We start from the raw sequence: 26,996 nt of genomic DNA on the forward strand, positions 1-26,996 counted from the left end.
ACAGAAAATCCATATCTTTCTTTGCACTCCTGCCTATTAGGTCTTTCATTTCTATGATAATTGCAACTTCAAAATTTTCATAATCTTATGACCATTTCACTGGAGTAATGAATGCATAAAGAATTGACAACAATATTGCAATTGCATGAATAGACGGACATGAATGACAGAATTCACCAAAACATTTCTGGCTTGTATTTAATATTCACATACTTTGGTTTATCCTTCCATCTAACATTGTAGATGTCTTTAAGTTCTTTGTCATATGGCAGAATAAAGATGTGCACATTTTGCATTCCCACTGATTACCTAATGTATCCTTGAAATCAAAATCCTTCTCAAAATTAGAATCCTTTAATGAATCCAAGTTATTTGACATGAGCGCATCCATTCATCTACTTTGATCTAATTTACCATCAAATCTGACAAGATGCTACCAGGGCTTGGTGATTACAACTAAATGGCTATAGCCAACAATGTGAAAAAAACTACATCACAATGTGAATCATTGCCTGTACATTGTTGACTTCAAATGGACGAATATTCATTGATAAATAAAAGTCAAAAAAATCGACTCAGCTAAAAATACATCAATTTGTTTTCACCAATTGGTTCTCTTCAGAAGCCAAATTTGAAAACACCAACATTCACATCAGTAGCAGTCTCCCAAAATGACACAGCTTTAGCTTTGCTCTTCCTTACTTTCTCCTCGGCTTTCCTCTGAAGTTCCTCAATAGATCCAGGAAAAGCTTTCTCGTATAAGCTTCTGAATTTGTCATGCAAATTCACACGATCTCTCGTCCCTGATACTAGTTGAGCTGAATTTGGTCGGTTAAGAAAATCTAATACATTGATTAGATTACACCTGGCATTAGTTCATTTCATGAAACAGGAGAAAGATGGAAAATTAGTCTGGATAAAGAAAGATTGCTGTTACACAGTCACTAACCAGAAGAACATGTTAAGACATACACATTGATTAGATTACACATGGCATTAGTTTATTTCATGAAACAGGAAAGAAGAACATGTTAACACATACACATGGCATTAGTTCATTTCATGAAACAGGAAAAAGATGGGAAATTTAAGTCTGGAAAAAGAAGATTAAAGATTGTTGTAATACACTAGTACATATTCATCCATGCATAGCTACTCCAATTAGAAATTCAGTTTTCTGGAAACAAGAAAGGAGAGATTATATTTCTCATTATCATGAACTAGCAAGCATTCATCAAACTCAAATGAGTGGATACTCCATTTAGAAAGGTTCCTTGGTTGCAGCAAATAAGTTTATCATGTAAAACATCCAAAAATATTAAATAATAACATCACGTCACACGTTTCATTTCGGTACGCATATTTTACATTTTCTATGTTCTTGGTTGCAGCAAAATAAGTTTATCATGGAAAACATCCAAAAGAATTATATAATAACAGCGAGTCACACATTTAGGTACAGATATCCACAGAGGGTAAAATAATCTATTTTATTCTGTATAAAAAAATCATCATATTCAGTACCTGCTGACATAATTCTGTGTGATTGCAATAGAATCTTCAAGATTGACCACCAAATGCCACCATCCATTTGGCACAAAGAGAACCTCTCCAGCTCTGCATATGCATTCTACTGGCCTTTTCTTCCAATGTTTAGTCTGAGCATAGAAATTCATAAACCACTCTGTGATGGAGACAGGAGAAGCCACCTCAGAACCATCTGAACTTGGATGCACACCTGGTGGATTCACATCAGGAGGAAAAAGAATCCATTTTTTGGCACCTTTTACCACGGCATTCCATGCAGATGTGCTGTTCGGATCAATGTGAAAAGATGATCCTGATCGCATTGGTCCAATAATAAGCCAGCGATAATCTGGTCTTTCTGTTCCCAAAATGGAAAACAAATCTTCCCGAAAGTAGATTGGAACTTTGTAGTCATCATTCAACATGGGTATTCTTTCTCCAAATTTCGAATCAAATAGGTATAATGGACGCTCTTCAGAAACAGTATCTGAATAAAGAAAATAATCATCCATTTTCATGTCCACAGGACCAACAGCTAGCTTGACATCACCAGATATTTTTATCAGATAATTTCTCGTCCATTTCTCTAATGCTGACCAGTTGGACAAAGCATCAGTAATTATTACTGGTTTATTTGGCTCTTCATACTCATCAACGAATTCTTGTATGGAAAGATTACTTCGTCTGTCTATGTTGTCAACCATTAGCCACTCATCTTTCATCTTCAAGTTGCTGCAAAGCCAGCTTTGAAAGAGATAATCTGAGAAAAATCCTGTCACCTGTTTTGATGCCATATGAATTTCCGATTGACAATTGAAACAATTAGCTATGAATTAGAGACTAAATGCAAAATGAGAATGTTCAAACTTTGATGAATGTTCAAAAATACAATACATTATTATCTTGGAATTAGTTCATTGAACTTAATTAGCACCAACAAAAAGAGAGTTTCTAAAAAAGTTCAAGGACCAAACACAACATCAAATGTATGAGCTCTATATGAGGCCTCTCACACTGGAACAAATTTATATGTTTAATAGTCCCGGATAGCCATGGCCCTGATTTAAGCTCAAACCAAACTGTGTTGTTAAGTCATTGAGGTTTGAGGTTTGGTTTGGTTTTCAAATATCATTAAACAATCTGGTTTGGTTTTAATTATCATTAACCGCTTGTTTTTGGTTTGGTTCAGTTCTAAATCTCAGGTTTATTGGTTTAAGTAGATTGGTTAATGGTTTATCTGATTCTTGCTAAGCCTTTTTTTTATTTTCCTAATGGTTTAATAGTTTGATTAATATTTTCTTGTTTAACAATTTAATTATTGTTTTCTTGTTTAACTTATTATTGTTTAATTGAAATTAATTTGACTTAAATGATTTGGTTCAGATTTGTGATTTCTCGGTCTTGAAACCCAAACCGAACCATTTATACATAACAAAAACCTCGCGGTTCAAAGATTAAGCATAAACGAGATGAGCTCAAAGGTAATGTAGTCTCAAGTCTCAAAGATTAACAGTAAATGACCAAACTGAAAATGTGGCATCTAGTTTCATTGGTTAATATTAGATGAACTAAACTCAAAGACAAGGACCAACTCAGAAGCAAGAGTTACCTCGAGCTTCAAGTATTCAGTTTAGGTTAACTAAACTCTAGGTCATGAATAAACTCAGAGGAAAATGACACCTTGAGCTTCAACGATTACGAGAAAATGAAATATTCTCAAAGCCAAATGTGGCCAACAGTTAACAGTAAATAACAAAACTCAAAGAAAATGCAATATCAAGCTTTATAGGTCGACACCAAGGGAAAGAAATGTTATGTATAAATGGTTCGTTTTGATTTTAAGTGCAAGAAATCCAAGTCAAAACTGAACAAGGGCCATCCATACCTAGCTCCACTTTAAAAGATTTCAAATAATCCCAACTAGTCAACTAAACTAACTGTTTTGACAAACAACATTACAAGCAATAGAAGAAAGAAGCAAAAACCGTCAATTGAGAGATCGATAATAAAGAAGCTAAATAGATCAATTTAACGAGAGAGAGAGAGAGAGAGAGAGATAGATATATTGATTATATTATCGTCTTCGGAGGTCTAATATGACCTATGATACAAAAAATATTATATTTCACGTAATACGTGTGAAAATCAATAGCGACTCTCAATGTTCAAGAACTATATTAATGAACGTTGCAATCCAGAGTGCACATTGTGGTTGTGAGAAAAATTCGTGCAAGGATTGGCTTGGTCGAAGATATTTGGAAAGCATGGACAAACATGATCAAAGATATAGCATTGTATCAAAGTATGATACGCAAACTCTCGAACTTGTTTAGGGCAAATTGTGTATAGTCGACCCCCACTCTCATCACTTGTGGCCCAATGCCCTGTCTCATATTGCAATGCATGTGAGCTACACTACTTAAAACAACATAAAACGAAAGGAGGAAACAAACAAAGATCTTACTTTGATAGGAGGCCATGGTAATGGAGCACAAGGAGAAGCAGAGGAAGCATAAGTACATCTCCAATCTCGTTGAAACCTGAAATCTCCTCCAAATTTCTCCAACACAAGGTTTCTCCACAAGAAATCCTGATGAGAGAAAACGTAGAAAGCTTTGCTAACACGGGAGAGCGAGACCATGTCGGACGCCTCCAGAAGTCCTAAGATGTCACAAAGCAACTCATCTCCCAGCAAAGAGAAAAACGACCCGAGTCCTGAATCTCTGATGTTGTGAGAAGAGGAGGAGGAGGAGGAGAAGAGAAGGTTTCCAAGAGGTTGGACCGTGCAATAGCTATGGAGATCCTTTCTATCCAGCTGCAGGATTTCTTCGACTTCACACGCCGCCGCCGCTTCCGCTTCCGCTTCTTCGTCGTCTGTTCCTTCTTCTTCTTCTTCTGTCGCATTCGATTCTGCTCTAGCGGTTTCTTCCTTCTTCCTCTTTTTCCTCGCCTGTTCTCTGCGTAGTGCATTCTTCTTCTTCGTCGCCGTCTTCATCCCGCTTCTGAATTTCTCCTCCATTTTGCAATTTGCGAGCGAGCGATGGAGCGAAGAAAGAATGAAAGGAAGCCTTCCTTCCTTGTTTCTTGTTGCCTTCTTTTTTCCTGCGTCTTCTGCTGATTTGATTCATTTTGTGTGTGGAAGAAGAAGGTTTCCCAAAAATTACAGAAGTAACCACGCTGTCATTTTTAAGCTACCTCTCCTCTTCATTCATATTTGTCCTACTACGCTCTGGTGACTGCTCTCTCTCCTCTTTTCCTTTCCATCATTGTTCGGGTTCCTCCAAGAGTTCTTAGGTTTCCAAACCCACGTCGCATTATCATGTTGCCATTGATTGACATGTGGGCGTGAAACCACATCCAAACCAGCATACATACAGGTAAGCTTGATTTGTGTGTGTGTGTGTGTGTGTGTGTCTCTCTCTCTCTCAACGATCAAGCTTACATACAAGTAAGCTTAATTTATGTGCATATATGTGTTGAAGTAGGTGGGATAAGCGAATTAGGAGAATGAAGGTGACATACTGGGAAATTCCCCAACCGAATCTCATATGAGACAACTGGAGTAAGCTTGCTTGCTGCTTCGGGGCTACCTACTTCTATAGCCAAGGAACTGGTGAATGATGGAACCTCAGCAAATTGAATCGGTGAACTGGAGGATTATTGTATAATAGTCTATGCGGGCTTCTTTTTGTCTCAGTTTTAAGCAATCATAACTTGATTTGCGATTGCAGAACACTCATTAAGATTTTGTACAATCAAGCTTACATACATGTAAGCTTGATTTGTGTGTGTGTGTGTCTCAACAATATTCTTCTTTTTATCTTCTCTTTTCTATCCTCGAGATCCTCAACGTCGCGCTACCTATGGATAGAGACTTGGTGCCTCTATGTGACACATGCAATGTGATCTTCCCAACAATGTTGGCACTATGTGAATCCCTCACGTTCGAAGTCTTTTATATAACTTTCACTTTCTGTCTTCCTAATCCACCATGCTCATTCCTTCCACATAGACCCATGTGGAGCATCTGATCCTCCACGTTCTTTTTCTCTAGAATTATAGTGATCCCTACTATCTTTGAGGGCATGTCCACCTCCCCACTTGAATACAACATCCCTTCATGCAAAATGTTTGGGCCTCCTTGGCTCTTCCATTATTCGGACTGGCATTATGATGACTAGACCTTTTGTCAGTCTTTATTCCTCCTTTCACCTCCAATGGCCGAACAAGTGATCTTCATTTCGCTTCTTTAGTACTATTTTCCTCACTATTTTTCTCTCTAGGGCTCATGGTATGGTTTGGGGTTAGAGTGTTGTTTATGTCTAGTGTGACGTCGAATCGATTGTCCTAACTCATCTGATGTCATGAAAATTTGCGAGAAGGGTTTGAAAGTTATGTTGAGAGATCAAGCTCAACTTAGTTTAGTTATTTAGTCAACCATGTAACTTACACCTTAAATAGAACCTTGTAATTAAGTGGGATACCCTAGATCCTCCACTCCTAAGTACATTTAATATAGGACTTACACCTTAGTACCTATATTCTACTCACACATGTGCACCTTTGCACATGAGATGTATATATACCTCATTGTGGGTATTTTTGTATTTGATGATGATAATCGATGATGCTAATTTAATATAGAGTTAATCATCCCCCATCTCGTGTTGTTCATAATTGTATCTTCCTCGTTCTCTTCCTCTCTCTCTTCCTCTCTCTCTCACACACACATATATCACTTAATCTTTCGCTTATCTTAATCACATAATTAGGTACTAATTAACCCATAGTTAATTACCTCATTCTTAACAAGTTACAATAGAATCATGAAGGTCTTGGATCAAGAAAGATTATGTGTTAGCATAAGCATCTAAGTGTCGTAAACGAACCTTTGTATTTGAGAGCCCTCGTCAATTGAGGCTCCTTTTATGGATAGAAGCTCTCTTCATTGATAGAGATCTCTTTTCATTAATAGACCTCTCATTGTTAATAGATAAGTCACTTCATCATTAGAGTTCTCTTCATGGGCAACAACTCTTTTTAACAATATCTCTATATTGGTGATAGGACCTTTGTAAGTAGGCTACTCAAGTCTTATCGTACTTCATTTTCATAGTTAGCCTTCATTTGGTGCAATGCCACCTGAAAATGAAAATTTGTATAATCCCACCCAAATCTAATGACGTCAATTAGACAAACTATTATGGATCATACTAATGATGAGCAAAAAATTAGAGATTAACGAAAATAATTTAGGGAAAAGTACCAAGATACCCCTGGAAGTTCGACTATTTACCAGAATGCCCCTGGAAGTTCCAAATTTACCAAACTGCCCCTATGTCCAAAAAAATACACTTTATAAAGTAATTATACACTCAAATCTACAAGCCCTATTTACCACAATACCCTTCAAACACAAATTTCTTTACTTAAAGGGATTCTTCCGAGGGTATCCTGGTACTTATTCTTGGAACTCATCTGCTCATCATAATCATCATCCTTTCCTTCCATAATTACCTCCTCAGTACTTCTGCCTCCACGTTCTCTGCACCTCTGAGGATCCATGGGAACGATTTCTGCACACAAGAGATGATGTTCCAAAGTATATAGAATGATATACAATTACCTGCAAGAACCGATGCCAATCTTCGAGAGTTTCTTGACGAGAGGGGCGATGAGGCTGGCAGTAGAGAAAGGAGAGAGGGGAGTGACAGACAGTACAACGGTGAAGAGGAAATAGAGGTTTGCAATTGGCCTGAATTGCTCGAACAGAGCTTTGGGAAGGAACGTCACCAGGTTATACTTTGTCGTAGACACCCAGTTTGAAGGATAAATAGGAGATTATTCCCACATTTTGAACTGTCCTTACCACCATAACGCTTCACAGGTTTTCGAACATTCTGTTCTGATAATTTCCCATCTGGTGATGGGAATTTCCCGATCGATACTAGCCTCGAGAATCCTTCTGTTTTCCTACTGATTTGATGGAGCCTCCCTTGTCATCTGTAATGGAGAATGGTCTCGCACACGAGAATTTATGGAGTTTGCTCCAACTCAGTTTCTTGCTGGGCTCAGTACTTTTAGTAATTGATTGTAACGATGGTGATTCTTTGATTTGTTGGTCTTGATCTTCAACCAATTCTGTAGCAGCAACACTAGTATCGATGGCGATCAAATCTTCGAACTTGATTAGCAACGATGAATTAATGAAGGCCGATCAGGTCGCAGATGATGTTCAGAGTTACTGCAATGCTCTATGCTTATAAAATGAGGAAAGCTTGACTCCTCTCTGAAACAAAATCCGACAGAAAGAAAGGGAGAAGGTAGGTCGGGGTTTGTGTAAGCAGGATGAAGTGGCCATAGCCGAGAGAGAGAGAGAGAGAGAGAGAGAGAGAGAGAGAGTGCAAAGGTAGGTTACTTTGGGGGGGACAGTTATGACGATCATAATGTAGAAAGAAATTGTATGCATCATCATCATTATCACTCTGAATCGAAGGAGGAGGAGCAGCAGCAACAGAAGAAGAAGAAGAAGAAGAAGAAGAAGAAGAAGGAGAAGTATGGTTTGCTCTGTTTTATTCTGCTTTTGTGTTTGTGTTTGTGTGTGGCGTGTGTATGTTTGTGTGTACGTGAGACTTGTTTTCGTGAAGGCAATACAAACAAATGGCCCTGCGCGCGCAATAGTAATAGGGGTATTCTGGTAAATAGGGCTTGTAGATTTCACTCTATAATTATTTTATAAAAGTGTTTTTTTTTGGACATAGGGGCATCCAGGTAAATTTGGAACTTGCAAGGGCATTATGGTAAATAAACGAACTTCCAGGGGTATCCTGCTACTTTTCCCAATAATTTATTAAGGGTGCTTAACTACACTGACCACCATGAAGTGAAGGACATGAGACAAACATAAAATACCATCGATGTTCAATGTCATCAAATATTGCCTTAAGTTATACATTGAATGTTGAGTAACAAATATGAACAAGTGAGTTTGGCCTCCCAAATATTACCACTACTGCCCCTACAAACCTAAAGCTTTCTACCCAAACAAAAGAAGGGAACTTTAAGTTCCACAAATACCCTTAAAATACCAATAAAATATAAGCCTACATACTTAGGTTTCCTAAAGTATATTCCCCTTCTAAATTATGAATAAAGAATACACACACATAAGACACACCCTTACACATAAGCACATGCACAAAATTACACATAACCATAGACATGCACATATAATTACAAAATTGCACATAAACAATTTCGCACGTTGCCGTAAAGATTGTGGTTGTGTGTTGCAACCACCAGGGTTCTGTGACTCGGGGATGATTGGTATGACAAGGTGTAATCGTTGATGATGCGATGGCAAGAAGGCAAGATAGATGTGACGTTATCGCAAAAGAAATTTATTTGTAAAAAAAAGACCACTTACAATATTTGTTTGCCAAAAGTCATTTTGCAAGACTCAAACTTAACTCCTCTTTTGGAAGAAAGGGTTATGAGGTAAACCACTTCAACCCTTCTATTTCTCTATTGATTTAACTTTCTTTCACTTTATATTTACTATTTTTATTTTACAAAACTTGCTTACAAAAAATAATTTGCCTTGGCAAAACTTGAACTCACAACCTTTATTTGAACTCTGCAACCCGCCCATTCTTTACCCTCGCAAACTTCTTCACTCGTTTCTCGTTTTCTCCTCCTCCTTCACCCACCATGGGAGGGGCTTTTATACGGGGTCAACCACCTTCCCACCCTCCTTGAGGCGATTTGTAAACCACCTCACATGAGTGGTTCCCTTTTTTTTCTTAAATAATTTTTTATAAATTCAAATTACAAAAATACAAAATGGTTCTTATTTTATTCTGAACTCCCCTTTTTGATATAATTATATTTTTGTCTACAGTAATCTTGAAACTAGCATTGATTCTGATGAATATGGAAGATGTTATGTTGCGGAAGATGAGGACATGTAGGTTAGTGTCAAGCAAACAAAACAGTAAACTAGATGAGCAAATATGCACAATAGACAAGAAACAAGAATCAAGAGCAGTTGCACTTAGTTAAGCTCAAAGCAAACTCCTATTATTCCCTCCAAACTCTCTCTCTCTCTCTCTCTCTCTCTTGGTGAAAACACACAATTATATTAATAAATGTGTGTGAAAAACACTACTTACAATACGTGTGACAATGGAGTATGGTCACACACTAACCACACTACACTACATGGGTAGTGGAACATGTTGAATTGCCAATAGGCAAGACGAACACTCCACCGAGGAAAGAATTTCCACTTGTTCCAATAAAGAAAATTGCCACATTAGTACTCCCTTCAACTTTCGTAGATATGCTTTCACTCCATGTCTACCATCGAATACAAAATTGTTGCGCATGTTCCAATTATGACGCAATCCCCAATATCTCAGAAATAGGAAAACAATCTCCATCTCTGATTTTGGGCCAGCCTGTGTAAATTGTGCAAACACCCATTGTCTAGGTGTCAAATAACTCCGTGATAAAACTTGCCAAATTTGAGAAATGTAACTCCAAATTTGACAAGCAATTGGACATTGTATAAATCAACGAGTACTATCTTCTATCTGAACTGTGCAAAAGAAGCAGGTACCCGTTGCTAGTCCACGACGCTTTAAAGCTAATCCCAAAGGCAATCCTCCGATCAAAACTCTCCAAATGAATACCTTTGCAACAAGTGGCAATTTAGAATGGCAACTACGTTGTAAGATCTGCCACCACCCATGATCAGATTTGTGTATTTTCCATTCTTCTTCAACCTTAGATGATAACCATCCAAGAGACTCAACGGAACAATGATACAAAAGATTAGTAGTCACTTGTAACAATGGTGTTTGACCCCTTAAACTCCAATCAATCCACAATTGTTCTCCTGTTTCTAGAGGTAAGGAACCTTGCATCAATGCAATATTCTGTAGTTGTTGCCAAATAAACCCATAATTAGGCGGGATGCGTAATAATTGTTGTGCTTCAGTAAACTCCAAAATTCTTTGAGATGGAACCTCAACTATATCTCCCACCTCTTTGACCCCCAAACGAAACAAACGATTAAATTGAGAACGCAATCTCTCCTTTCCTGGCCAACATAATAACCGAGAAGACACAAGTAACTCTTTTTGCAAAGAGTTACAATGCTCTCTACTAGATGATGGTTTCCATATACATAACAAGAGTGCTTCTTGCCATAAGGTAACTAAGTGTTGAATACATGAAGAACCCGGAATCCTAAGTGAAATACATCCATTCAGTAATTGCCACCATGAAGCCTTAATCGTTGTCCTCCCATGTGTTAAACCCTTGTTCTCAATGAAATATCGAACAATAGATATCCATGGTTGTGAGTTTGAACACATGTCTTGTAATAATGAAAATCTACGAGCCATCATATGCATAGATAAGTTCAATATTCCAACCCCCCCCCAATCGCTTAGGGGTTGCTAGATGATTCCAAGCAATCCATGCGATTCCCATCTTATCCCTCTTCTTCCACAACAAATATCGAAGAGGTTGCAAAACAGAATTCAATGTCTTCTTTGTCCATGGCAATAATCGCAAGTAATATAATATCATGGGTTCCATAATACATTGTACAACCTTCAAGCGAACATAAAATAACCAGGATTGTGGCTTCGAATACATGAACTTATCCCTCAACTTACTAGACATCCATTCAATCAATTGACCATTTGTAGCATTCATTCCTAATGGATAGCCCAAGTGTCGAAAAATAGAGCCTTTCTTCACCACGGATCCTTGCCATCCTAAACATTCCAAATCCCTTTCAGTGCATGATATGAGACTAAACTCTCTCTCTCTCTCTCTCTCTCTCTCTCTCTCTCTCACTTACAACAACTTAGTTTGACTTTCTATAGTTAAGCCCTAACTAGGTCGTGTGTTCACACCAGAGATACAAATGGGTAGAGTCAGCCTTTTATGCCAACATATTCTTCCTTTCCAAACTCCGATTTACGAACCAAAAAATCGTACACGCCCCTTATTGAAAGTTCCAGATGGAAAATGTCTTTCCCAAGATTTTTAACATTGTTTTGATATCGTGAAACCTCAGCTTCACGACAATGGCACAAACACAAATAATTTCATGCACATAAGCATATCAACGCGCACTTACGAATTTTCACATGCACACATAATTAAACACAAAGAGGTGGATAATTAAACATGTACACACACTCACACTCACCTACCCTAGTGGTAAGTTGTAAGCCTATTAATACTAAGCCTTGGGTTAAAAGGCCCAAATTTCTATACCTTTCTATTATACCACTTATGATCAAACTTGATCCACCATGTTGAAGCTTCACACTTGCATGTCTTATGATCTGAGTGCAAATAGGATGAAATCTTTACATTAAGGTGGAGATGTAAATAATGTAAACAATAATTATTGGTTGGCTCGCTTATGGCGAAACTAGTTCGATGTATACAATATCAAAGGTATGTGCATGGATTGGAAAAAATGGTAAGAGAGCTAAAGGACAAACTTGCTTTTGAAAACACTACATTGCACCTCAACACCTTGATATTACTTGAGTATTAATGGAGGAAAGTCACTTGAGAGCCAAGGGTTCATATTGAATCTCCTGAGCATTTCAAAATTGTTTTCATATATGGTACCTCCCAAGCATATTCAAAGGTGCACGAAGAACTCGGGGTGCAAAGTAAATATATGCTTCCAATTTCCCAAATCCATGAGAAGGTTATAATCATAAAACATAATAAACATGTTCGTGGAAGCATTCAAACGTTTGGAAACAAACATGTTTGAAAAGGGAAAAATGCATGTTCCTTTTTGTAAGGAATCGACGCTTCGATTAACCTTCACCACTCGGCCACAACCGAGTAAGCGCGAATCGATGCAGCAGAAAATAGGAACCACAGAGAGAAACACACGAATACACAGGGATTAACGTGGAAAACCCTAGACGGGAAAAACCACGGGAGTACAAGACTCCAAACCAACACTATACAAAGAGAAGTATACAATGGCGAGCTGCAAGGCGACGACCTTGAGCTCGCTGTCCTCGCCACAGGCGGCGGAAATACACAGAGGCGTCGTCCTCTTCCTCTCTCGCGCTCTATCTCTCTCTCTCTCTCTCTCACGGCTGCTCCCTCTTCACTCCTCTTGAGTGGAAAAACAGAAAAAAAGATCAGCAACAATAAAACAGTTTGCCCTAAGTCATATTTATACATATATGACTTTGGGGCTATTTACAACTATAGCCTCAGGGGCCCATAGCAAACATATTCACGGATATGTCCCTGCATCCGGATCGCTCTCCGGGTACATTCGTCATCCGGCTCCGAAGCCGGGGTCTTCATCATCCGGTTCCGAAACCGAAACCGGGCTCGTCGGCATTCATCTCCGACATCCGACCATCCCATCCGAAGGGACCGTAATCCCAACAAACTCCCCCTTCACTTCGGCATGGGATGTCTTTCCAATCCGATCCTCTTCCGGCATGCTTCCAGCTTGTCGGGTGTGAGCACCTTGGTCAGCATATCCGACCCGTTCTCGTCCGTGTGGATCTTTGTCAGCACGAACTCCTTGTCTTCTATCCTTTCCCGGATCCAGTGATATCTTCGCTGGATGTGCTTCGTCCGGGAGTGATAGGCCGCGTTCTTCGCAAGGTGGATTGCACTCTGACTGTCGCAGTAGAGTCGGTACTCCTCCTACCGGATACCGAGCTCTCTAATGAAGTCCTTCATCCGTATTATTTCCTTGCCGGCTTCAACAGCTGCCATGTACTCCGTGGTTGACAACGCAACCGTCTTCTGCAGCCTCGACTGCCACGAAACGGCTCCCCCTGCATACGTCATCACATACCCTGATGTGGACCGGCTGGTATCTGCGTCAGCCGACATATCCGAATCGGTGAAGCCGTCGAGTTCGGGCTTACCGGATCCGAATCGGAGGCACACGTTTGCCGTGCCCTTCAGGTATCGGAGTATCCACTTGGCCGCGTTCCAATGCTCTTTGCCGGGATTGCTCATGTACCGGCTCACCACTCCGACTGCATATCCTATGTCCGGTCTCGTACACACCATGGCGTACATCAAGCTCCCGACGGCTGAGGCATACGGCACTTTCATCATATCCTCCTTTTCAGCCTTTGTCTTGGGACTTTGCTTGCTGGACAGCTTGCAGTTTGCCGGGAGGGTCGATCCGACCGGTCTTGCTTCCGACATGTTGAACCGGTGAAGCACCTTCGTCACGTACTTCTCCTGTGACAGCCACAACTGCTTCTTCTTCCGGTCCCGGATGATGTGCATCCCTAGTATTTGCCTCGCCGGACCCAGGTCCTTCATTGAGAAGGTTCGGTGAAGAGCCTTCTTCAGCATCCGTATCTTGACCTGGTCCCGTCCGACGATCAGCATGTCGTCCACGTACAGGAGGAGTATTAGAAAGTCTCCTCCTTCGAACTTCTTCACAAACACGCAGTGGTCGGACTGCGTTTTGAGGTACCCTTCGTCGGTCATGAAGGAGTCGAACTTCCGGTACCATTGCCGGGGAGCCTGCTTCAGTCCGTAAAGGCTCTTCTTCAACCGGCATACCAGGTGCTCCTTCCCTTTCTTCTCGAATCCTTCCAGTTGCTGCATGTAGATCTCTTCATCGAGGTCACCGTGAAGGAATGCCGTCTTCACGTCCATCTGTTCTACCTCGAGGTCCATGCTTGCCGCTATGCTCAGCACCGTCCGGATGGAGGTCATCTTCACTACCGGGGCAAATATCTCGTCGAAGTCGACGCCCTTCTTCTGCTGAAACCCCTTCACCACGATCCTGGCTTTGTATCTCGGGGGGTTTCCGGCATCTCCCGGTTTCAGCTTGAACACCCACTTGTTTCGAAGTGCCCGCTTTCCTTTCGGCAACTCCACAAGTTCATATGTGTGGTTCTCATGCAGGGAATCCATCTCGTCCTGCATGGCACTCAACCACCTGCGGCTCTGGGTGTCATGTTTTGCTTCTTCAAAGCTCTCCGGCTCCCCCTCGTCGGTTAGCAGCACGTGCTCTGGTTCCGGAAATCTCCGGGGGGCCCTTCTCTCTCTTAGAGGATATCTCCGTTCCGGAGCTTCGGTAACCGGTTCTTCCGATTCTTCTTCATCCGAATCCATTTCGGGATCGGGGCCGGTTCCGGTATCATTTTCATCTTCTTCGGCCGGTTCTGTTTCTTCACCGTCTTCGGCCGGATCCTCGAGTGCTAACCGGTCCCTTGCCGGTCGGGACTGCTCCTCGTAGAGTTGATCCTCACCGGTCGACTTGGAGCTCTTCATCTTCTTCTCCGACTCCCAGTCGGCGAGTGTCTTGTCCTCCATGAAGATGATGTCTCGACTCCTGAATATCTTCTTGTCGATCGGGTCCCATACTCGGTAGCCGAACTCGTCGTCGCCGTAACCGAGGAATATGCATGGCCGGGTCTTTGGATCTAGCTTTCCTCTCCGGTCCTTTGCCACATGCACGTATGCGAGACACCCGAACACCTTCAGATGCCGGTAGGACACTTCCTTACCGGTCCACACTTTCTGCGGCGTGTCTCCGTCCAAAGGTACTGAGGGTGATCTGTTTATCACGTATGTCGCCGTCGACATTGCCTCAGCCCAAAACCCCTTGGGTAATTTCGCATGTGCCAGCATACTCCGGACCCTCTCCATTATGGTCCGGTACATCCTCTCGGCCAGCCCGTTTAGTTCCGGCGTCTTCGGCACAGTAAACTCGAGCCGGATTCCCTTCGAGCGACAGTACTCCTGGAACTGCCCCCGGTATTCCCCTCCGTTATCCGCTCGTATCGCTTTCAGCTTCTTGCCGGATTCCCTTTCCACTCTCGCGTGGAGTTCTTTGAAGACGCACAACACTTGGTCCTTTGTCTTCAGCGGTGCCGTCCACAGCTTCCGGCTGTGATCATCAATGAATGTTACGAAGTACTGGGCTCCGCCATGTGACTTCGTTTCTACCTGACACACATCAGTGTGCACCAACTCCAATGGTGCGCTACGTCTCGTCGGTGGCCTTGAGTGGAAGGAGGTTCGGTTCTGCTTACCGGCCAGGCAATCGGTGCACTTCTCCAGGTGCACATGCTTCACTGGAATAAGGTTGTCTTCTGCAAGCCTCTTCATCCCCTTCTCACTCATGTGGCACAGTCTTTTGTGCCACAGCTCATCGGCAGTGTCGGCTGCCACATTCAGCTCTTCCGGACATAACCGGGCATTCATCAGGTACAGTGTGTTGTCTTTCCGGGCCCGAGCCACTATCAGGCTCCCCTTGCTGAACTTCATTACGCCGTTCCGGATGCTACCTGTGTAGCCTTCATCGTCTAGCCTCCCGGCCGAAATCAGGTTCAATCGAACCTCCGGAACGTGTCGGACATCCTTCAGCAGCATTTTGCATCCGGTCGGGGTTGTCAACCACACGTCTCCTATGCCGGCAATCCGGCACGTACCTTCATTTCCCATCCGAACACAGCCATGCTCACCGGCTGTGTAGGATGAGAAGTATCTTCTCTCCGGGGTCAGGTGGAACGATGCTCCGGAATCGACCACCCAGGTCGTCTCATCGCCGGCAATGTTTAGTTCACCTTCTTCGGTGATGAGCATGATTTCTTCCTCACTTGCCGCGAGTGCCGTTGTTCCTTTCCGGTCCTGCCCTCGCCGATCCGAACCTCTCCGATCCGTGGCTCCCCGGTATGCACCGTTTCTCTCCGGTGACTTCTTTGAATCGGTGTCGTCGGCTCCGTTGTCTTTTCGGTAATGCCGACAATTCTTTCGGAAGTGCCCCGGCTTCCCACAGTGGAAGCATGTGGGCCTTCCTCTTGACTGCGACCGGGTCCCCGACTTCTCCCGTCTTTGCGGACTCCGGTTCCATTGTCTTCCCCGATCCGATTCGGTAAGCAGCGCCTTCGAGTCGGAGGCCGGTTCTTTATCTCTCCGACGCGCTTCTTCGTTCAAAATACTTGTCTTTACCGTTTGTAAGGACAAGTTATCTTCGGTGCAGGAGGTGCTGAGAGTCACCACCAAGTTCTCCCAGCTTTCCGGCAATGTACACATAAGGATGATGGCTTGCATTGCATCCTCCAACGGGAACTTGATCGCCGCAAGCTGATTCACGAATCCCATGAACGTGCTTACGTGTTCCACCATACTCTCGCCGTCCCGGTACTTGAGTCGCCGTCCCGGTACTTGAGATTCACTATCTTCCTCATCAGGGAGGTCCGGTTCAACGCATTCTTCCTCTCATAGAGGCCCGACAGCTTCCGCCACATCTCATATGCGTTGGTGTCGTTCGCCACATGTTGTAGAACGCTCACGTCGACGTATTGCCGAATGGTTGCAACGGCTTTCCGGTTCAGAAGCCTCCATTCCGACTCAAGTACCCCCTTCGGTATTTCCGACCTGTCAATCGGTTCGTACAGGTCCCGAACAATCAGAAGATCCTCCATCTTGATCTTCCAGTCGGCGTAATTTTGCGCATTCAGCACCATCATCCCCGGCTGCCCGCTGCCGCCGCCTTCCATTTTCTGCAGCAGCTCGCTCTGATACCAGTTTGTAAGGAATCGACGCTTCGATTAACCTTCACCACTCGGCCACAACCGAGTAAGCGCGAATCGATGCAGCAGAAAATAGGAACCACAGAGAGAAACACACGAATACACAGGGATTAACGTGGAAAACCCTAGACGGGAAAAACCACGGGAGTACAAGACTCCAAACCAACACTATACAAAGAGAAGTATACAATGGCGAGCTACAAGGCGACGACCTTGAGCTCGCTGTCCTCGCCACAGGCGGCGGAAATACACAGAGGCGTCGTCCTCTCCCTCTCTCGCGCTCTATCTCTCTCTCTCTCTCTCTCACGGCTGCTCCCTCTTCACTCCTCTTGAGTGGAAAAACAGAAAAAAAGATCGGCAGCAATAAAACAGTTTGCCCTAAGTCATATTTATACATATATGACTTTGGGGCTATTTACAACTATAGCCTCAGGGGCCCATAGCAAACATATTCACGGATATGTCCCTGCATCCGGATCGCTCTCCGGGTACATTCGTCATCCGGCTCCGAAGCCGGGGTCTTCATCATCCGGTTCCGAAACCGAAACCGGGCTCGTCGGCATTCATCTCCGACATCCGACCATCCCATCCGAAGGGACCGTAATCCCAACACTTTTTTTTCCTTTTTTGTACTTTAATTTCAAGAGTCTCTCTCTCTCTCTCTCTCTCTCTCTCTCTCTCCCATGAATTGTGTTGACATGTGAATAGAAGGAATGGTGGGGATGTGATGGATTCTTCTTCTCCGGCGGTTACTTCTTCGTATCAGAACATGACCAATAACGTTATTCATTCGCCATATCGTGGCAACCATGATTTCTCCAACCATTCTATTGTGCTTCTTGATCCTCCTTCTTCCCACAAGGTCTACGACTATGGCTATGGCAATATTATTGACCATGATTCAATGTTCCAAGGCTTTTGCTACATCTCAGCCTCCTCCGTATAATAACACCGCCAAGAAGTAGGCGGTGTAGAAGGAGAAGGTGAAGAAGAAGCATGCGGGGATGAATCAGAAGAGCAATAATGGGGGATCTATGGGGAACTCTAGGTAGTAGGTGTGGCTCATGATCGTGGAGAGGATGAGGGAGGAGTTCCTCAGAGCCAAGGACGTGCACAAAGCTAACATTAATCTCAAGAACATCATGGTGATGAGCAAGAAGAGTAGAAGCTTGATCCGCCATGTCGACGAGAATCAAATGCCAGAATAAGATGAATCATAGTCATGGTGATCCTCATAATCAGATGAATCATAGTCATGAACCATGGTGATCCTCATAATCAGATGAATCATAGTCATGGACCATGGTGATCCTCAGAATCAGAATCAGAGTCATCACGATGATGGCGGTGATCAAAACAATAGGAAGAATCTGAGGAGGACAAAGAGAACAAAGGTGAATGGTTTTGGGAATATTGCCATAGAAGCTGAAGCTTTAGCTCATAACACTTCCTGCCACTCTCACACGCTCTCTGTCTCACACTCTCTCATATGACACAACTAGGAAGAGAGCCTTAGTCCTTCAGATTAAAGACTTAGAATCTCAAATCACATTATTTAAGAAGAGACCGATTCTTCGAGGATTAGGTGGAACCCTATTTATCTAGATAAAGACCTCACTAAGATGCAAATTGAGCGCTGCAAAAGTTGTATGCCATGAGTCAAGCAAGCTCGTAAAGAAGGACATCGCGCTTTTTATTGGGACGGGCGAGGGATAATAAATGATCACGCTACTAATTGATGGTGTCCGGCCCATGTGACAAAAAACACTCTGGACACACCCCGACCGCCGAGAGGAGATATTAAAGGTATCATATATACTTTTCTTGGTAGAAACACACCAAAGCCCAAATAGAAAACTCCCACAAGTCGAAGGATTTCATTGGGAGTCCGTATTTAGAAAAACCTCACGTCGACGCACTACCAGAGGATCTGGAGGTGTTGCAATATTGTTTCGGAGAGAGCTGCATAATAGGATAGAAATGCTAAGGACAGACCCAGATGCTTGTTTTATGTGGGTGAAAGTCTTCACTAACAAGGACCAGGTAGTATTTTTCGCCATTTGTTACTTTCCTCCAAAAGGATCCCGTTATAATATGGTTGGAGAGGCGAGGTTAGTTGATGAAGGAGTGCACATGGTCTTTCTCCATACGAATCTTTATTGGATGACACAATCCGATATTCTTCCCACTGAGAAATCTTCCTTGTAGAAGATTTCAATGTGAGAACCCAATCCTGACAATGCACAATATTTTAGATGAATAGTGTCGAGAGAGATCGAGAGAGAGAGAGAGAGAGAGAGAGAGCCCAAATGGATGTAGCTTAGTTGGTAAGGTTGCCCAATGGAGACCAGGTGGTCATGGGTTCAACCCCTACATTCCACAGTGGCATCTAGTGAAATAGAGATATATATGAAGTATATAATAGAGAGGTGAGGAAAGTGGGTTTCGAACCCAAGACACAGTGCTTGTAGTGTGTTATAGGCAAATTAAACACTTGCCCCTTCCTTACCAGTTTACGTTGCATTAACTCTCTTTGTATCTTATTCTGCTCGGATGACAACACACTCGATGCAAGCTCAGCTCCTGGCGTCCCCTTAATGTCCTCATCTTCGTTTGAGCTTGATGAGTCAGAGTCTGACATTTTAGTCATCTTCTTTTTTGTTGGCCTTGATTGTACTTTAGATGCCCTTTTCGAGGCCTTTATTGGGGAGGGCAATGACTCCCTTAGAGTTACATGGCCTTGTATATAAGGCCTCAAGGTAACAATAAGGTTTTGTGAGCTTTCTAGATCTTTTTTAAATGCTTCTGGCCCACAAGATTTCTTTACTAGAAGATCTTCAAAAAGGAACACTTTACGTACCCCCTTAGAGCACTCTATCATTACAAGTATGTTGGCCGAATCTGAATCTTCGTAGTCAAATCGTAGAATACGGCCATACATAAACGCGGTTTCATTTTCAAGTTGCCCCTCACCCTTCTTCTTTGTTGTATACAACACGACTTTTTTCTTTGAGTCGACGTATTGCATACACCATTCCTTGTCCATTAGATCACGGTCAGGAAGGTCTTCACCACCAGTAGCTGCTAATAGTTTTTTTTGGTTGACCTCATTGGGTGGTTGAGATTTTGTCTCCTCGTTAAAGATAAGCTTTTTTCCTCTCTTCATGTTCTCGGGAGCTATTAGGGTCTGTGTTTCAATTGGAGAGCCCTGTATGCGGAGCTTTATCTTCTTCATAGGTCGGCCTGACAAGTTCTCAAACGACCTATTTAAGAAAGGACATGTGAAAACATAAGTTAGGTGGTCATGTAGATTAAGGTTGTATATTAAAATACAAATAATTAGACGAAGACAAAAACTAGCAGGCAATTTGTGGTAAAACTATAAATATCAATCATGCATTGAGTGAACATGGTAGTCCTTTATTTAGAAATCCATTCTAGTAAGGGCTATTCAACTTAGAAAATATATATCTTAATAAGTATACAAGGATATATATTATCTTGAAGGGTAGGTATGGATTATATTGATTCCATATCCATATTCTAGAGAATTTGCATATCATAGACTTGATTTTGGTATCGTAAACGTAATTTGTGGGTTATTTTCTACTATTTTAAGCTATACTAGGTCATAAAACCTCTATAATTAAGGCCCCTATTTGTTACAAAATATGACAAATCTCCATAAAAAAAGTCTGATTTTGACAGAAAGTTTGATATCTTTTCACACAATACTAAATTGTTGCCCCAAAGACACAATATTCCTCTTTGAATTGTGTGTTTTATACAGGAACTCGATACGCCGTATCGTGTTCCTGTATATAGTTCGTGTCTATACATGAACTCGATGCATGGTATCGAGTTCATGTATCAAACACATACTTTACACAGGAACTCGATACGGTGTATCGAGTTCCTGTATAAAACGAGAACTTTATACAGGAACTCGATACGCCGTATCGAGTTCCTGTATAATGTTTGTGTTTTATACAGGAACTCGATACGGCATATCTAGTTCCTGTTTAAAACGTATAATATATACAAGAAAACACAAACTGTATACAAGAACTCGTTATGTCGTATCGAGTGCTTACAGTATAAACACGAACATAATACAGGAACTCAATACGGCGTATTGAGTTCCTCTTTAAAATACAAATTGTGTATAGGAACTCGATACGCCGTATTGAGTTCCTGTATAAAACACAAACATTATACAGGAACTTGATACGTCGTATCGAGTTCCTGTTTAAAACGCAAACATAATACAGGATCTCGATACGGCGTATCGAGTTCCTCTTTAAAACAAAAACTTTAAACAGGAACTCGATACGCTGTATCGAGTTCCTGTATAAAACACAAACATAATACAAGAACTCTATACAACGTATCGAGTTCCTGTATAAAACCTAAACTTCAAACAAGAACTCGATATGCCGTATCGAGTTCCTGAGTGCTAAAACGTATTTACAAAAATGTCCACAGTGTCAGAGGCTTACCTGGAGTCCTGGCGCTCGATTTTCTTTGAAGACATGGTTGATCTTGTTGATGTTTAGGCTGAGATCTCGCTTTCGTGCTTCATGCTCTATGTGCTCTGTTTGCTCTTGTGCTTCGTGTGACTGAAATATGACGAGGTTTTCCTATTTATAGGGATTGACCACAATCGTTAAAGTAACCATAGTCACTTTAACCAAGGTTGGCAAGCTTGAGGTTAGTTAGTTAGTAACCATAGTCACTTTGACCAGAGTTACTTATGATTGCATCAATGATTACAAAGTCAAACTAACATATTGATGATTATTTTATAGTCAAAATAACATACAATGACTTTGAAGGTCATGAAGGAAACAATGATAGAGGTTCATGAATGAACCAATGATTGATTACTCAAAGCAACATTTTTATGACTCTTAATTGCTTTGTATTAAAGATGTCGGCATGAATGAACCAATGATTGAAAATTCTTATATTTAAATTGGTGGGCATGAATGAACCAATGATTGAGAAGTTCTATATTAAATATGGGTGCCATTAATTAACTTTAATCCAACATATATATGGCTTCATAATGATTGTAATTATATTATACTTGATTTAACTTTGTACAGACTAGTTTAAGTAATTATTAATATGTTGAATACAATTATATCTTTATGCGTTTAATATTAATATGTTGAATAATGTCTTTATGTATTGTATTAATATAATATTAAATAATATAGACATTATATTGAGGGAGCTTCTGTTTAGAGAGGAGTTTATATTTAGAGAGGAGTATATGTTTAGAGAGGAGCTTATCAGTTTTTTGCCTTAGCCTAAGCACATAACTTAAAGAGCTTTGTGTGGACCTTAAGCCACGAGTGAAGACTCACCATTCTCGATTGAAGAATATTGTTTGTCATCAGACTCTTCGTTTTCTACCGAAGAGTATTGTTTGTCGACACACTCACCATTTTCTATTGAAGAATATTGTCTGTCGACAGACTCACCATATTCTTTCGAAGAGTATTGCTTGAGCTCATCTTCACCTACAACGAATGTGAATATTGACACGTGTGAAGAGTTCTCTATTGAAGAATACGATATTAATAAAGATACGGAGAATGAAGGTAGTGCCAATGAAACATCGAATATCATGGGCGATGGTCACAACAAAGAATTGGATAGTAACAAGGTTACACCAACTTCTATGCAGGAAGAGAAATCTGGAAGCCCTATGCATATTAGAAGAATCCCACGAAGAATTCGTCTGGCTAGATTTAACTTGGTGACATCAGATAAACAGATTGGATTTGATGTCAAAAAAACATGTTGTGCCCGTGGTTGTATGTCTATGATTGGAAAATCAAAGTTGCGAGAATTAAGGCGATACTATTTTTCGATGACTGGTGATGAGCAAGACACTTACCTCGGGTCACATATGTAACTAGTGTCTGACAAATGTACGGGGATCAAAGTATCATTCAAGTATTATATCTTCCATGCGCAACAGATATGTAGAGTTGCATTCAAAATTGCGTTATGTGTTAGTAACATGCGGCTACATAGAGTACAACAACGTCTACTTAGCGGGAATCAGATGCTCAATTGTAAAGAGGTTCCAAGTATGAAAGGTGCAATTGGAAGACATGCTATTGGTTGGATGAAAAGTTACGTTCAGTTAAATTGTGAAGTAATGCCCACTATAGGTAGGATACACCTCTGTGATAATTACACACGTCGGGAAGTTTATGATGTCTATCGATTTGATATGGTGGGCTCACGTAATAAGTTTTTCACATACAACCAATTCACAAGATTATGGAGAGCTTGGTTTTCAAATGTTAATCATTCCACATAAAGTACGCATGGGGTATTGCTCCATTTGTGCAAATATTAAAAGTTTGGCTAAAGGTGCAAAGACATCAATGGAAAAGGATACGAGTAAGAAGTTACTACAAGAGCATCGTGATGCACAATCGTTAGAACGAAAGAAGGCGATGCATCATAGAGAGAAGTGTTTGAAGAGGCCCGAACAATACATGTGCTTAATGATAGATGGCATGGACCAGAAGAAGACGTCCTTGCCACATATGCGGAGGCTCCCCAAAGACGTCAAGTATGTTGGTCAACCAATGATTGTTTAGAAAAATGAAAGTCAATTTTCTTTTGGTTGGCCACACACATGATCATATAGATCAGATGTTTAGCACATTCTCGAGACAGTTGTCTCGGCATGATGCTTTCACATTACCTAAACTATTTGATGTCATTTGTGATGCATATACACCACGCCCAAAAGTGTTACACTAGAAGGAGGTATATGACTTTAAGAGATATATATCAGATGGGGGTGTTGGGAATGTTAAAGTGCTTGCCCAGTTAAACAATATAAGCTTCAATCACATTTTTATGATAAAGAAAAATGAAATAAGTGGTTCTACACTTTTGTATGCTAAACAATATTCATCTTCTACAACATGGGAACTTGAAGGTGGTTGCCAGATATTACTCTGTATGCCGAGTACAATTGTCCATGGAGCTAAGCAAATGCCAATTGAGAAGAAAGGACAGTTGCAAAGTGACTTGGTATCGGAACAAAAACGGTTATGGCTCCAAGCCTTAGAAGAAAAAAGAAAGCATATTGAGGTTGCCAAGAAATATGGCGCACAACAAGACACGTCATGGTGGGATGTATTTTATAGTGATAAGAAAGGAATTATAGACAATTGTGTATTTGGTCATAATTGGAATTTGGAAACGCCATTCACATGGTCGCTGCAACATGATCATGTAAATAAAACTCCGGAGCAACCAACAAATGCGATTAATGAAAGTTTGGTCCATCCACAACAAAGAGACATTTATGTGGGACCAAGGATGACCAAAGCAGTTAAAGCTAGATGGCAAGGCAATTTGCAAGACCTCACGGCGGGGATGTTGATTGCAACGCCAGTTGATGAGAACTCACATGGCCACCAATTTTGGGTTGGTAAAATTCTAGAAGTGCTAATGCATGAAATAGAAAACACGATCAAGTCTATAAACGTTCATTGGTACAACACTAGAAGTGCAAATGCTTTTATAGGTAAGTATACATTGGAGATGATTGAATGCCCAACAAGAAGGGGAGGTAGGAAGAGGAAGCGAAACATTCGTAACACCTCGACCCTTGATATCTCTAATGTGGATATCATTGTGTACGACTTCACGCTTACAAAAGCCGAACGATTAAGGAAGTCAACAATAGATATAATAAAAGAAAAATTACCAGGTCTACAAGGTGGCTCAAGTCAAAGGCAAACGAGATCTGCTACATATAATCTAGAGTCAAACCATTTGGTTTATGGCGAAGATAATGCACTGATTGGTACATCCGAGGATGACGAGGAGGAATCGTCATTGTATATTAGTTATAGTAGTGATTCTCTGTAAAGGAGTGATCATGAATGTATTTTTGGCTATTAAGTGTAACTACATTCCGCTTGTAACAAATCAAGTAATATAAAAGCATGTGTTTTGAATTCTTATGATTTCTAATAAATCGTTTCTTATAAAATAACATTGGTTGTAAAGTTTGTGATATAAATTGAGAATGTAACTTTTTGAAATTCCTCTTTTTTTAGTTACTTCTAAATCACGAAAATAGTGGATTTTTAACCTTTTTCATAGTATGTTTGAACATGTATGATACTGGTATCAATGTGTTTTGTAAAATCATTGAAAAAGACCTAAAATCAACCAAAATTTTCCATATCCTTCCATTTATGCGCGATCCTTCCACTTGTGAACGCGAACGTGTTACTATTCTAATTTTGCGTAGAGACCATATTCTCAAAGTCGACGTAGTACCTGACGAACATGTTCATCATGCTCCTCTTAGGTCTTCGAGTAGATTAAAATATCATCCAAGTAAACTATAGTGAAGATATCGAGAAAATCTTGAAAAATATTATTCGCCATATTATGTTGGAAAACTGCAGGTGCATTCGTGAGACTGAATGACATCACAGTATACTCAAAATGTCCATAGTGAGTGCGAAAAGTAGTCTTCCATTCATCGCTCGGACGAATCCAAACTAGATTATATGCACCGCGACAGTCCAACTTCGTGAAATATTTTGCTCCACTGAGACGTTCCAAAAGATTCAAGATTAACGGTAGAGCATATCTATTCCGGATAGTCACTTTGTTTAGCCCTCAATAATCCACGACCAACTGAAGAGTCCCATTCTTTTTCTTAACGAAGAAGATAGGTGCACCAGAAGGGGATCTAGAATGCCGAATGAATCCGTTTGCGATATTCTCATCAATATATTCCCGCAAAGTCTCTAGCTCTACATGGGAGAGATTATAAATTGGGTCTCATGGAGGTTCTTTCCCTGGTTGTAAGTCAATAGGGCAGACGTATGGTCGATGCTCCGGCAATGTATTGGTCTTCACCTTATCAAAGACGTCTGAGAACTCTTTGTATTTCTCTTGTAGTTTAATGTCCGCTTCATGTAAAGTGGATGATGGAGTTGCTACTATTGCGAAGACGAACATGGCCTCGTTCCCCCCTTCCTCACGCAACTATCGTAGAGAGATGGTCGATAACTTAGGGGATCTAGTATCACATGTCAGAGATTTGAGGGATGTGGGGTTTGTGCTTTTTTCCCTGGTCTCCTCAATTGTTCTTTTCATGCAATCAATCTTCGGGTTATGGAGTTCAAACCAAGGGAGACCTAGAACTATTGGGTGTTCCGGACTGCGAATAATGTTGAAAGAGAGCTCCTATTTTGGCCGAACTTACTCGTTTAACACATCCTCTAATTGGCTCAATCCATCGAATCTATTCTCATGGCATGGACTATGAGGCTTAAGTCTTATGTTATTAGAAGTAACAATGGAACTCGAAGTAGGGTTGTCATGTGCATTTACTTTGTATACTTGACGTCTAGGTTTATGTGGGTAATTATGGCTATATGTCCTGGACCGCCACAATACAAGCATAGGCGATGCAATCAAAGGCGTTCCTTCTCAGCATTTGATAAAGGCCCATGATGTTGTGTTGACTTTATTTCCATCGGAGTTGGGCCATTCCTTGTAATGGGTCTAGAAACTAGTGGAGGTGTTGCGACTATGGAAGCGTAAGTTTGTTTTGGTTGGCGGAGTAATATTTGTTGGCGCTCAGAACATACCTCAGATAGGCGATTATCACATCGCACGACTCGACTAATGGTCTCTGTAAATGGCTTTGGATCTTTAGGGAAAGTAAGAAGAAGATCTTTGACATCATTACGCAAACCTTGACGGAATTGATCCATTAAGGCCGCCTCATCCCAAGGGATCTTGCATGCCAAGAGACAGAAATCAGTTGCGTAAGCCGGCGCGGGACGATCTCCTTGTCAGAGCCTTCGAATCTTG

General features: G+C 41.3%; 1 protein-coding gene across 1 annotated transcript; it reads right to left on the minus strand.

The window, feature by feature from the left end:
• Window positions 1-332: 332 nt before the first annotated feature.
• On the minus strand, window positions 333-4,391 carry LOC147869189 (transferring glycosyl group transferase). The gene is made up of 3 exons (XM_087327143.1): window positions 3,992-4,391; window positions 1,525-2,306; window positions 333-865 (listed from the first exon to the last, which is right to left on the minus strand). Exons 1-3 carry the CDS (start codon window positions 4,166-4,168, stop codon window positions 619-621), a joined length of 1,206 nt encoding a protein of 401 aa, XP_087183269.1. The 5' UTR covers window positions 4,169-4,391; the 3' UTR covers window positions 333-618.
• Window positions 4,392-26,996: the final 22,605 nt, after the last annotated feature.

The sequence above is a fragment of the Azolla caroliniana genome, unplaced genomic scaffold, assembly GCF_043228905.1.
Source record: "Azolla caroliniana isolate FFs.n. ecotype wild unplaced genomic scaffold, voAzoCaro1.0.p SCAF_1, whole genome shotgun sequence".
Classification (NCBI taxonomy): domain Eukaryota; kingdom Viridiplantae; phylum Streptophyta; class Polypodiopsida; order Salviniales; family Salviniaceae; genus Azolla; species Azolla caroliniana.